We start from the raw sequence: 12,570 nt of genomic DNA on the forward strand, positions 1-12,570 counted from the left end.
GGCTCAGGATCAGCGGCGTTCCGTGCAGAGGTCCCAGGGCCACGCGAGGCGCACCAGGGGTGGGTCTCCCGTCTCTGGGGCAGCCAGCCCTCCTCCTCCCCGGGCACGCTGAGAGCGTGTCCTCGGAGAGCCTGGAGCCCGGGAAACCCCCCAGGGGCGGCCGAGGTCTCTGGGCCCTGCAGCTGGGCAACGGCAGGAGCAGCAACCATGAACCCACCCAGGAGGGGGCGACCCAGAGGGCAAGAGGTGCTGGGCTGTTGCAGCCTTTCGTTACAACCCCGTTTGGAATACAAAAGCACCACCCGGGCAGGGGGGCAGCAGCAGCCTGGGCCCCACCTGGGGCGGGGGGGGGATTGTGTCCTGGGGATGGGGCGGGGAGGGGGTGCCCCGCGCAGCAGGCCTCCGGAGAGCTCTGGCTGGGAAGCGGGAGCAGGCCAGGGAGGCGGGGGCATGCGCCACACTGGGCCCCTCTGGAGTGGGGCTCCGATGGAGGAGAGACGGGGAGAACTGGGCATGTTCAGCCTTGGGAAGAGAAGACGGGGAGGTGGGACGATGTCCCTCTAGAAGTCCCTCAAAGGCTTATAGCAAAGCAGGAGGAGGAAGTTGAGATCTCCTCTTGCTGCTGCCAGAGCGCGGGACACGGAATAATCAAGTCAAGCTGCGACAACCCAGGTTCAGGCTGGACATCGGGAAATGCTTCCTCCCTGTCAGAGCAATGGGGCAGTGGGACCGGCTGCCCGGAGAGGTGGGGGGCTCTCCAGCACTGGAGGCATCCAGAAAGACACTGGGCAGCCCTCCAAGTGGGGTGGTGTAAACTGGTGTCCTGCAACAGCAGGGGCTGGGACCAGATGGCCTTCATGGCCCCTTCCGCTCTCCTATGACTCCTACCCAGGACCGCAGGGGGAGTCTCGGTCTCGTGGGCCCCCCCCACGGGCCACGGGATCCCCAGCAGAGTGGCAGAACGGACCCTTCTGAGCGCCTGCGTGCATGACCCGCAGGGCAGGAAGAAGTGCCGCTACCCTCCGTCAACGGGGCTGCAGGCATGCGGCTGAGCAAACACGCATCCCTCAGAGTGCCGTCTCTGTTTAATGGTGGGCAGCCCCGCCGCCCCGCCGTATCCTCTTCACACGCTCACGTTTTCGCCGTTCTCCGCCTCGTCTTCCTCGTACTTCTCCGGGGGCATGTGCCGGATGACGTGGCGCAAGGAGACGTCCTCGTAGTCGAAGTAGTTGAGGTTCAGGTTGCGAGCGACCCGGTGCCCCAGCGCCTGTATCTGCTGTTGTGGGGAGCACAGGCCGCATGGGGCGGCTCAGTCGCCCCCTCTCGGCCCCCCCGGTCATCCCGCCCCTCGTTCCACTGGCAACGCACGCCACCGGCTGGCCGTTCCACGCCTCTCCCGCAAGGAGCCAAGGCAGCCCCGAGTCCCACCGTGAGGGAGGCCAGGCTGGGGCATCAGGGGCCGGCTCAGGATCAGCCGGAGAGCGTCATGGCAGGGGTTAGGGTTAGGGTTAGGGGCTCCCACGAGGCGGTGGAGGGGGCTGCCAGGACCTCCCCAAGGAGCTCCCCTCCTCTCCAGTCACACGGGGGACGAGAGGGTGTGGGTCCCAGCCCGCACCCCCATATCGTGCCTCAGCCCGCCTGCCTGTGGCTTGCCGTGGGCAGCAGGCGTGAGCCCGTGGCCGTGGCTCTCCACGGAGCGCACCGCGGCTGCTGCAGGGCTGCCGGGAGCGCCTTGGGGCACTGCCTGCCTGCCTGCCTGCCTGTACTGGAAGCAAGCCTGCATCTTCCGAGTGCCCTCTTAGAGCCATTTGCAACATCTCTCGCCATTTGCCTCGCAATCTGCCCCAAACGCCCACGCTTGCCCGAAAGACCGTGGGGAGCGCCCCGTGCCTTTGTCCCTCCGCAGCAGTGGGGCCCGAGAGACCAAGGGAGCAGGTCTCGCCCGCAGTGGCCCCGCTCCGTTGCCCCCGGCATGGCGAGATCCCCCTCTCACCTCAAACTTGTCCGACAGCTCAGCCAGGGTCAGCACCTCCAGCCGGTATCCGTTGATGATCAGGGTGTAGAAGAGCTTCCCATAGGCTGGAAAGGGGAGGATGGCCTTCATAGGGTGCTGTGGGCAGGGGGGGGGGGGGGCTTTCCTTCCCCCCTTGCACTGGAATGCTCTGTGCAGGTGGGGGGGGGCACAAAGCAGCCAAGGACAAGCTCTCCCCACCCTCTTCAGCAGTCCAGAAAGGAGAATGCTCTGGTGGCCGCTGACGGATCGGGCCCATGCGCAAGTCCCCGGCCGGGGGGCTCACAGATTCCAAATACAGACTGGCCGCGCAGTGGCCCCTGCCTGGAAATCTGGGAAGGCAACAAAGCCACTTTCGGTGCCTCACAGCCCGTGCGGGCAGCTCACATGCCAAGTGTTTCTGGGCACAGGCCTGCAGCACCCCCACAGGGACAGAAAGGTGAAGCGCTGGGCCCTGAGGACTAGGAGACTGGCAAGGCTGCAGACCAGGGCATGAGAGAGGCCTGAGCGGCCTGGAGAGCAGAGGCAAGCCGGGAGAATTCCTGTGGGAAGTAGACCGGCACAGGAGGCGGGGGCGTTGCCATGGGAGGCACGCGGTCCGGGTCCCCCCGCCGGTACCATCGCGCTGGGCCACGAGCCGGACGTAGATCTGGTGCAGCGGCCCCTCCTGCCACAGGATGCCTTTGATGTAGAACTGGTAGATGCCCTTCAGGTGGTTGATCAGCAGCCGGCGCTTGTTGACGTTGCTCACGACCAGCCACAGCCCGCTCAGCATGCCGTAGACGAAGAAGACCGAGAAGTCCTGGGAGCCCTGGGGAGGGGGCCGGGTGGGTGGGTGGGGGGGGCCTCAGCGGCCAGCACCTGCCCGCTCCCGCCACGGCCAGGCTGCCCCACCCAGCAGGGGCGGCGTGTCAGGCACGGAGGCACTCCTGACCCCGGTGCCTGATCAAAGCCACCCTTCCCTCCTGCCCAGCCAGGTACGGAGCCCCCAGGTGACCTGAAAGGGCCCTTGCCGCAGCACTGCCTGCGGCCGGGCAGAAGCGCTCCCGGGACACACGGTTCCCGCCCCAGCCCACAGCACCAGCTGGGCCCTTTTTCGCCCACGCATGCTTAGGATCCCTTAAAGGGCCCCGAGCCGAGCCGTGGGGACCCCTGCCCAGCCCTCTGCACCCCCACGCAGAGGAGCAGCCGCTTCCCCCGCATTCCCGAGGACCGCTCCGGTGGGGCTGCCCGGCCCAGCGGCCCCTGCGTGGCCTTGGAATCGCCGGAAGCCCTCCGGAAGGGCGGTCTGCGCGAGGGACCGCCACACCCCGCACCCACTGCCCACCTTCGTGGCTCGGAAGTAGAAGATGCTGGCCACCAGCGAGGCCAGGAACAGCAGCGCGCCCTTCCAGATCATGTCCTTGTAGTATTCCATCACGAACACTGCAGGGAGAGGCAGCGCGCGCTCGCGAGGGGGCTCGGAGCGGGGCCGCAGGGCCGGGCACCGGCTCCCCGCGGAGGAAAGGGCGGCTCCAGGCGCCGTGCGTGCGAGGCCCTTAGAAAAGAGGGTGGTGGCGCATCCAGCCCCCGAGGCGGGCACACGCCCCGTGCATGGGGGTGTGCCGTGCCCGTGCCTGCTGTGCCCGGAGGGGCGCGCTTGGCGGAAGCCGAGCGCGCAGACCAGCGCCGCCCGCCCCGTGCGCCCGTCCAGCCTCCCGCGGTCGCTGGCCCCCCGCTGCAGCTCTGCCCTCCCACGACCTGCTGTGGCGCCTTTTTCCCCCTTCCCAAAAGCGGGAGGCGCCTTCCCGAATGCTCGGTGCTGGCACAGGCTGGCGTTTCTGCCCGGCTCTTTCTGCCCTGGGCCAGGTGCTGCTGTGTGTACTGTGAAAGCACCCAAGTCCCGTCCACGCAGCCCCCACCCACGCAATCCATTCGCCTGGCAGGAAAGGAGGAACGCTGGGAGAAGAGCACCCTGCCCCGGTTCCTCGAGAAGAGGCCCGCCTCTCCCGCGTGCCGCCTCCTCCCTGGCCAGAGGCAGGGCCGGGGTTGGAGCCGCGGGCTTGGACTGGGCCTGGTCTTTGCCATGCGGGGCATTTGCCCCTTCCCCACCTCCTGCGTCCCACTGCCAGGGCCCCCGGAAGGCCTGGGGGAGGAGGGGAGCTGCTTGTGGCGGAAGCTGGTGACTGGGGCCGGGCGGAGGGGGGCCGGGCAGCAGGGCGCCCCCAGCCCTGCTCCCGCATTCTGAGTGAACCCCTGGGGGGGCTGGCGGGTGGTCACAGGGGGTCCAAGCAGCGCTTTGGTTGCACTTTCCCCTTGGAGCCTGGACTCACCTTTCGGCTGCTGCACCTGGAACGGGAAGTATTTGTTCTCCTGCAGCTTCTCAGTCAGGTGCTTCTCCGAGTTGATGAAGTTGCAGCGCCAGAGGGTGAGGGGCCCCCTGAAAACGGACAGGGCCATCCGCCCTGGGTGCCCCTCTCTCCCGAAGGGCCTGCGGGAGAGGAGGGGGCTGCCTGTCACAGGGCAGGTGGGCAGGCGGGGGGCTGCACAGGCAAGCCAGCCGGGAGCAGTGGGGGCGGCTCACGCGGGGAGTGGGGGGGAGCGGCCTCCGGGCAGGCCGGTCGCTCTGCCCCCCCAGCCTGCCTGCCTCGCGTCAGTGGGATTTGGCAGGCCTGCTGCGCCGGAAGGACGTGGGGGCCTGGGCAGAGCGCCATGACCCGCTCCTTCGCGCCCCGTGCCTGCACGGGCCTGGTGGCTCCAGCTGTGCCGCAGGCACTGCCGGCTCGTGCTCGGCGGCCTCCAGCTGCGCTTGGGAAGACCTGGCAACCCGCACAGGAGCCGCTGCCTCCGGGTTCTTGGCCTGCCGGGCTCCAGGGTGAGCCCGGCCGTTGGGGCTGTGGGACCAGGACAGGCCACTGCGCCTGCTGACACGCCAGTCGACTCCATCTCCCTGCACGCAGGCGACGAGACCCGGGCCCTCCGTGGTGCCCAGCCCCCTCTGCTGTGCTCTGGGGCTGGCAGGCCCTGAAAGCGAGCGCCAGGTGAGCCGAGGAGGCGGAGCACAGGTGCTGTGGGCGGGCACCTGCGGGGAGGGGCAGAGCGGCCCACGAGGATGCGCTTGGGGAGAGGCCGTGCGCACCTGCTACCCACCCAGAAGCAGCCACACGGCCTCCTCCTCCTCCTCCTCACTGCTTGGGTTGCTCCCTCCTCTTCCACGCCATCTTCCCAGAAAAGGGCAAGCTGCCCAGTGCTTTGACTACCGATTCCATGGCCCCCGGCCACTGCCTAAGCTGGTGGTGCTTGTGGGAGTTCCCTGTGTTTCTGTCGCACCCCTGTCCTGCCTGCCTCGCTCGCAGCATGTTCTGCCACTCCAGGCCTTCTACCGCCCACTGACGACCCTCCTGTGCTTCTGCCCCTTTTGTGGCAGGAAAAAGTCCGTTCACCTCAGGAAGGCGGAACGGCAGCACCAGCAGCCCTCCCTCCGGGACCACCCGCCACCCCCCAGCCTCTCCTATAGCCACTGACCCTCACGCAGGGTTGGCAGAGCCAAGGAGACCCCAGAGGCGCCGGCCCGGTCCTGTGCATCCATCCCCAGCCGGCCCCGCAGGCGGAGTGGGGCGGCCACAGCACCGGTGCCGTAGCAACCCCGCAACAGAACCCCCCATCCCCATGGAAACTGGGATCACCGGTGGCTGGCAAGCTGTGGGGGCGCCCCTTCCCGCTTCACTTCCTCTCCCACATCCGACTCCGGGAAGAACCCACTATTCCCAGTGTCGATGGTGGAGGCTGCAGGCAAGCAATCCTTCAGCAAAGGGAAGCGGCGCTGCTGGACCCCGTCGCCGGAAGACGCTTTTGACACGGAAAATGCGCCAGCCCTGGGGCAGGAGCCGGCCGAGCTGAAGGCCAGGCCCGACACTGCAGACGGGCGGCATCCGGCGCACGAGCCCTTGCGCCCCACATGACCACCGCTTCCCCAACAGATCCGCTTGCCCTCCTTCCCTCCTCGCCTGCCACTTCCAAATTTGCAAGTGGGCCCAGGCAAAAGTTCCCAGCAGCCTGTTCGTTTTCACCTCCCTCTTTAAACTGGAAGTGAGCCCAAGTGACTCCCAAGGCCGACACTTTTTAACCCACTGGGCAGCGTGTCTTAGTTTTGATGAGCCAGCAAAGGCAGGGCTCCTCCTTGTCATCGTCTCAGTTTGTAAGAGCGAAAATCCGGAGCGTGCAAGCGGCATCCAGACGGCCCAACAGCTCGGACCCAAAGAAGCCTCCACCTGACTAGAGAAATCTTGAACCCCGCTGGTCTTTTGGGGTTGCTGAAGAAGCGCCATCATGCCACAAAATCCTGCGGGGGTGGACAGCTGGAGGAGAGCCCTCCCGGCTAGCTTCTCCCCAGGCAAGCCCTTCCATCACCCCCTCCCCCTGGGACGCCGACCCAGCCCCCAGGCCCAGGGAAGGGGAGGCCACGCTCAGCAGAACCAAAGCACCTCTTTCTTTTAATGCTGCTCGACTTGAGATCTACACACCCCAGAGAAGACACACACAAGGCACAAAGGGAAGCAGACGAGCGCCCTGAGAAGTTCCCTCCTGTGACACTGGGAGGCCCGCCGGCTCCCCGCCGTCTGCGGGGCTCTGCGCACGCCCCTGTGGGCCGGAGGGATGCCGCCCTGGCAGGGATGGGGGTCCCGCCAGGATCGGCGCAGCTCCTGAGAAGAACGGGGCAGCCGTCGCGGAGGAGAGGCTGCACCGGCGCTGGCACGGCGGGCTCCTCGGGGAGGCCGCGGTCACGTGGGCCCCTCTGCGCGGGCGGGCTCCTCGGAGCTGGAGAGCAGCTGCTGCAGGCACTGGTGGATTTCCGCGCGGCCACGGTACGCCTTCTTGGTGCCCCGCGGCAAGTGGCGACAGGACGACAGGTTGAGGTAGCCGAGGGCAGGGCAGCTCGCGATCAGGGCGCTTTTGTGCCACGCGGCAGGGAGAAGAAACGCGGGTCAGCCAGGCTCCCAGGGCGCCACACCGGCCCCTCCCCAACCGCCCTCGTCGGGAAGCGGCAGCGTGGCGAGGCCCCCCAAGCGGCTGTGCCTTCCGCTCGTGGCCCTGGGGAACGCCCGGGCCGCCTGCCCCCCCGACCTCCCGCAAAGAGGACGGGCAGGACGCGACGGCACCAGCCGCAGCAGGGCGGCAGCACCCGGCCGGCTCCAAGCATGCAGAGGCAGTCTCGGCAGACGTCACAGGTGGGAGAGCAGCACTGTGGCCCCCGAGCGCCCCAGAGCAGGCTGGACGGCAGGGCAGGGCAGGGCAGGGCAGCTCCGGCCCTCGAGCGCAACCCCAGGAGAGGCGGCTGCGGGGGCACCCAGGGCCGCCCCCCTCCGGGCACACTGGCTGCTGGTGGGGCGGCGCTGCAGGGCTGCCAGGCCTCCCTCCTCCAGCCCTTCCTGGCGCCTGCCCTGACCGACGGCTCCTGCCGGGGCCGGCTGCTGTGGCTCAGGCCCTGCTTCGGGGGTCCGGGTGTTTGCCAGCGTTTGGCTTCCCCCCGTTGCTGAGTTCCGGTTTCCGCAAGGGCTTTCGCTTGCTGGAAGGCCTCCGGCCCTCGCTCGTTCTGTGCAGCCCGCCTGAGCCCTCGTGAGCAGAAGCGCACGCCCCCGGGACCCAGCTGGCTCACCTGACGGTGCTGACGGCAACCTTGGTCCCGGCGACGTTGAGGGAGCGCAGGACCGGCTCCCGCCGTGTGCCTGCTTCCAGAGCGAAGGCGGCCATCGCCTGCTCCAGGTCGCTCTCGCTGAAGCACTGGCCGGTCAGGTCCAGCTCCCGCAGGCTGTGGCTCCACTTCCCGGTGATGAGGGGGCTCCCCTCCAGGGGGAGGCGCAGGTGGTTGGCGCTGCAGTACAGGCCCAGGTAGAGCTGCTCCACGTCTGCAGAAGCACCCGGGAATTAGGGGGGGGGGGGGGGGCAGCCCCAGCAGTGCCTGAGGCAAGCGCAAGGGGGCTGCGGGCCCACGGCCTGTGAGGAGAGAGGGGCTTCCCTGGCGCCTGCCCACCGCACGGGGCTGTCTGACCGAGCATGCCGGGAGGCCAGACCTCCCAAGGAGCAGCCACCCGTGCTTCACAGCAAGGAGTGACCGGCCGCTGGACGTTCAGAGTGGTGGGGAAGATCTAACGGCCAACAGGTCGGTTCTGAGATTATCTACCTGTTACTTTTAAAACCAACACAGCAAATGACAGGGAGGAGGGGCAGCCCGTGGCAGCATCACAGGGTCACCCGCCCGCCCGCCCTCGCCAGAGTCCCAGGCCACAGGCCTCCCCTGAACCCTCGTGCCATCGACACGGCTGCTCACGACAGGAAGGGCATCCCATTTCGCGACCGAAGTGATCGCTGCGCACGGAAATCAGAGTGGTGTGACCAGCTGCTCAAAGGCCATCTCGGACACCGGGAAAATCAACCCCTCTCTCGGAGCCCGAGCTGCCTTTACCCAGTCGGCGTGACGCCCCCACCACCGCAGCGCTGCCAGTGCGGGGGCCTCCGGCCGTTTCCCAGCTCAAGGTCACCCTGAGCATCCTGGCCGGGGTGGGGGGGTGACGGACTCCCAGGACCAGCTTAGTTTTGGGGCCGGGGATTTCCCCCTGCAGAGCTTCTGCAGAGGAATCCTCACCCTTGGCGCCCACGACACAAGACGGAGGCCCCCTGCTTGTCCCCAGCGCATACAAGATGGGAGGGGGAGCAAAGAGCGCGCAGATGGAGGAAGCGGTCTCTGCCCCACCCAGCTTCCATCCCTGCAGACAGCCACCCAGCTGCCCTGTCCCCCGCTCTGCAACGAAAGGAGCCCAAGTGTGAAGCCCCCACCAGAGGGAGGGAGCCCCACTTCCCCACACACAGCCGCTCCCCCCGCAGGACGCTGTTCCCTCTGCCGTCGCTCGGGGCCGGGGAGAGCGGCCCAGCTCAGCACGGAGCTGCGTGGTGTCTTAGAGTGGGGCACCGACCTCTTCTGTGCGGGACCCTTGGCTGAGCACGCAGAGCGGCCGACAGGCGTGGCCGAGGCCTGGGCGAGGGGACGACACCCGGCAACGCCCCCCCCCACGGTGGCAGAACCCACGCGAAGGCAGCCGCTCCTCGCCCACCCACCTGGGCACGGCAGCAGGCCCAAGCCCCTGGGCGTCACGCGGAAGCAGCCGCGCAGGTCCAGCACGCGGAGCCGGCTCGAGGCGCGCAGGAGGCGCTGGAGCATGCGGTCGTCCACCAGGGAGAAGTACGCAGTGGCCAGGCACAGCTCCTCGAGCAGCGGGAAGCCCGGGCAGCTGGGGGCGGAGGCGGGGAGGGGCTTGGGGAAGGAGACGATGTTGATCAGGCGCAGCACCTGCGAGACAGGGACAGACGGCGCTGCGGGCGGGAACACACGGAGCTGGCGCCCAGCGGCCCTCGGTTCGTCGGCAAACTGCTCCGCGCCCGCACACGTGGAACGGGGCCGGGCCCGGATCCCCCCCGCCGCGGACAACCTGCACGGGCTGCTTCCTCCCTCAGGCAGCCCCTGGCAAAGAACCCGACCAGAGCGTGCGGCGGGCAAAGGCCGCGCGTGGCACTCGCACGCAGCCCGGGCGAGGACGTGGCGATGTCGCGGCACTTCCCGGCAGCCTCGGAGCCACCAGCCCATCTGCCCCGGGCAGCCGCAGGCCACATCCTGCGCACCTGCAGCTGGGGGCAGGCTGCTTGGAGCTGTTCAACGGGCAGCTGGAAGTGCTGGTTGCTCTGCTCAATTTCCGTGTTCACATCCAGGAGCCGCAGTTCCGGACAGCTGCCACTCTGGAAAACGAAGGCCGACCCCGTTGGCCCCGGGAAAGGCATCACGGATGATGCAAAGCAGCCCTTCCCAACCTGGTGGCCTTCAGAGGCATTTGGACCGCACCTCCCAGGTTCCCATCCAGTTCACTGGGAATGCTGGGTGTCGTAGTTGAAACGTGTCTGGAAGGCATCAGGGTTATGGTAGGAGGAAGCCCGGGGGCCGAAAGCACTGAGAGGCCCAGAAGGGGCGGCACAGATGGGCCCTTCCTGCCGGAGGTCCAGTCCTCAGAGCAGCCACACGCTGGCCGGAGCAGTTCCAGGTGCGCGCAGGGCACTTGGCAGCGGGATGCCGATTCAGCCCCAGCAGCTGCTCCGGGGGGAGAGCAGAGGCAGGCCCCGGTTGCTCAGGACGGAAGCATCCCGGGACAGCTCGTTGGGGTTGCTGTGAGGCGGGGGGGGGGGCACGGAGGCCTTGCCGTTCCCAAGCCAGACAGGAACAGTAAGCAGCAGTGGTACTTCCTGACCCCCCACCCAGAGGTTCCGCATCATACGGAGATCACCCGGGGCGGGATGGGCACCCCCCCAGGGGCCTTCCGCTTACCGAGAGCACAGCCATAATGGCGCTCATTCGGCTGCTGTACGTCAGCCACAGGCACCGGATCCGAGGGCCAGCGGCTTCCAGGAGTCTGAGCACTGCTGAGGAGTCAACCTAGTCACACGGAAGACAGGCAGCAGTCGCCGGCCGAGGCTGAGCTGGCACCCCACGGCAGCGGAAACCAAGGGGGCTCTCCCCATGGAGCCGGTGACGGGAGGCGCAGGGCGAACGGGAGGCCCCTCTGCAGGCGCTGTGGAGTTCAACTCTGCTGGAGAGGACTGGGGAAGTGCACGGAGGAGGTGGCCACGCACGGCTACCAGCCCTCTTGGCTAGGTGCCACCTCTGCTGTCTGACCAGGCGCAGCCGAGCAGCTTGGGCAGGAGGAGCCGTTCCACCATCCTGCCTGGGCGAGCCTGTGGGCACCTGGGCACCCTCGTGCCCTCCAAGTGCCGGGAGACCCAGCGGGGCTGTTCTTCGGCCTCAGAGACCATGCTTAGAAGGGCGCTGCGGCACTCCTGTCCCGCTCGGGGGAGCCAGTGGGGGCCTGGCTGGCCACTACTGAGCCAAAAATTGGGCCAGGCAGGCCTCTGCTCCGATTCAGGACGGCTCTGCTTCTGGTACAGCCCTCCTCCAAATCCCAACCTTAAGCCAAACATTTTGCAATGGCTGAACCGTCACCTGGGAGTTCTGCAGATTCAGACTATTAAGCTGCGGGCAGCATCCGGCCAGTGCGCACAGGGACTCTGTGGTGACCCCACCGCAATAGGACAGTTTGAGAGATGCAAGGAGAGGACAAGAACTGCCAAGTGCCTGAAAATTCAGGTCAGGAAAGGAAGATTACCTGGCAGAAGGCACCTGGCCACAGCTGCTCAGGTGCTCTCTCCCGCCAAGACAAAATTCTGCAATGCGCTGCAGAAGGAAGGCAGGCAGGCAGGCAGGCAGGCAGGCAGGCCAGCACCCACTGGCTTCCTGTGCGTCGTTTTGCCCACTTCCCAAACGCAAGCTTCCAAGACTGGTAGGAAGGCAGAAATGGCACAAGCAGCACTCACCTTCAGGACGAAAGCCACGTGACTCTTCCAGTGACAGAGAGCAAAGTCTTGGAGATGGGAAAATCTACAAAGAGAAAGCAAGCCAAAAACCATTCCTAGTTCCTGGCAGGCTCCAAGGAGCATGGAGGAGGCTGCAGAGGCCAGACAGCGCAGAGCCTCGGCCGGGGGGGGGGGGTCTGGCAGCTGACCACGCTCCTCGCTCCCATAGGGCAAAGGCCAGTCCTCACCTGTTGGCAGCCAGCCACTCCACTGTGCCCAGGACTCTCTTCTCTAGGGCAGGGGGACATTTTTTGCTGGGGGTTGTCCAGCAATGGCTGACAGACACCTTCTTCCAAAGCGCAGGACTGGAAGCGGCGCCATACCAGAGCTGGCACACCCGAGCCATCCTAGGCACAAGAACGCAGGAGCACACTGTCAGCAAAGGCAGCTGGGCATTTCCAGCCAAAGCACGGGGGCTCCGCAGGCTCTGTGGCCCCTCCTCCTGCACCTGCAGCCGCCGCCACCTGCACCCACCTGCAGAGGAAGGGCACAGAGCCTTCCAACGCCACCACGAGCCGGAATATCTGGACCAGGATCTCCACGGGGAGCTGCTTGCCCCAGGCCCCCTGTGCAGCCGACGGGGCGGCTGGAGGGAGCGCCTCCCCTTCTCCCTCGGGGAGGCCGGGAGGCACCTGCTGGCCGGCCACAGGCCCTCCTTCAATGCCCTGCTCCGGGCCGCTTCCTCTCTCCCCCGCGCGCTTCTGCTGCGGCCTCTTCCGCACCGGCTTCTGCGTCCGCTCCCTCTTCCCGGGCACTTTCTGGCGCGGGCGCTCGGGAGCCGCCCCCACGTTGGGAATGAGCAGCAGCACGTCGTCGTCGGTCTCGTGCACGAGGTAGCGGGGGGCCGCCCTGCGGGGGGCCGCGAGGGGCCGCTTCCTCCTCCTCTTCGGGGCCTGGCCGGGGGGCCCCCCGCTGCCGGTCGCCCTCTTGCGGGCGGCCCGCGGCCGCCTCCCCGGCGCCCTCCCGTCCATCCCGGGCGCGTCGCGCAGGTCCAGCCCGCAGGGAGAGGCGCGGCGCGGGCGAGAAGCTGACGGCCGCGGCACCGGCTGCCCAGCGGAAGGCGGCCCGGGCGTGGAGGGTCCGCGACGAGGCCCGCCGCCCGCTTCTCCGCCCCCGGCGCCTGGGGGGCC

At 67.7% G+C, this 12,570-nt stretch overlaps 3 protein-coding genes across 3 annotated transcripts in view; 1 reads left to right on the forward strand and 2 right to left on the reverse strand.

Annotated features, from left to right (window-relative positions):
* Nucleotides 1–1,123: 1,123 nt before the first annotated feature.
* On the reverse strand, nucleotides 1,124–4,450 carry TMEM249 (transmembrane protein 249). The gene is made up of 5 exons (XM_044453248.1): nucleotides 4,324–4,450; nucleotides 3,339–3,436; nucleotides 2,630–2,822; nucleotides 1,994–2,079; nucleotides 1,124–1,276 (listed from the first exon to the last, which is right to left on the reverse strand). Exons 1-5 carry the CDS (start codon nucleotides 4,448–4,450, stop codon nucleotides 1,124–1,126), a joined length of 657 nt encoding a protein of 218 aa, XP_044309183.1.
* A 2,013-nt stretch (nucleotides 4,451–6,463) lies between these two features.
* The window catches only part of FBXL6 (F-box and leucine rich repeat protein 6), an 8,522-nt gene continuing 2,415 nt past the window's right edge, over nucleotides 6,464–12,570 (reverse strand). The window contains exons 3-11 of the mRNA XM_044453249.1: nucleotides 11,915–12,486; nucleotides 11,629–11,787; nucleotides 11,402–11,465; nucleotides 11,031–11,162; nucleotides 10,359–10,466; nucleotides 9,665–9,778; nucleotides 9,104–9,335; nucleotides 7,647–7,896; nucleotides 6,464–6,940 (exon numbers count right to left, since the gene is read on the reverse strand). Of these exons, the coding sequence (XP_044309184.1) occupies nucleotides 6,772–6,940; nucleotides 7,647–7,896; nucleotides 9,104–9,335; nucleotides 9,665–9,778; nucleotides 10,359–10,466; nucleotides 11,031–11,162; nucleotides 11,402–11,465; nucleotides 11,629–11,787; nucleotides 11,915–12,486 (1,800 nt within the window). The 3' untranslated portion in view covers nucleotides 6,464–6,771. The remainder of the gene's footprint in view (nucleotides 6,941–7,646; nucleotides 7,897–9,103; nucleotides 9,336–9,664; nucleotides 9,779–10,358; nucleotides 10,467–11,030; nucleotides 11,163–11,401; nucleotides 11,466–11,628; nucleotides 11,788–11,914; nucleotides 12,487–12,570) is intronic.
* SLC52A2 (solute carrier family 52 member 2) overlaps nucleotides 12,179–12,570 on the forward strand; it is a 10,354-nt gene continuing 9,962 nt past the window's right edge. The window contains exon 1 of the mRNA XM_044453323.1: nucleotides 12,179–12,273. The gene's annotated coding sequence lies outside the window, so the exon portion shown is untranslated. The remainder of the gene's footprint in view (nucleotides 12,274–12,570) is intronic.

This window comes from Varanus komodoensis, unplaced genomic scaffold (genome assembly GCF_004798865.1).
Source record: "Varanus komodoensis strain SLA01 unplaced genomic scaffold, ASM479886v1 scaffold78, whole genome shotgun sequence".
NCBI lineage: Eukaryota > Metazoa > Chordata > Lepidosauria > Squamata > Varanidae > Varanus > Varanus komodoensis.

What these genes read in the sequence shown, in the direction of transcription:
- TMEM249 (XM_044453248.1), bottom strand. Translation starts at nt 4,450, where the DNA reads ATGGCCCTGTCCGTTTTCAGGGGGCCCCTCACCCTCTGGCGCTGCAAC. An exon ending in GCTCGTGGCCCAGCGCGATG is followed by an intron (nt 2,080 to 2,629) that starts GTACCGGCGGGG and finishes TCCCCTTTCCAG; the next exon opens with CCTATGGGAAGCTCTTCTAC. An exon ending in AGCTGTCGGACAAGTTTGAG is followed by an intron (nt 1,277 to 1,993) that starts GTGAGAGGGGGA and finishes TCCCCACAACAG; the next exon opens with CAGATACAGGCGCTGGGGCA.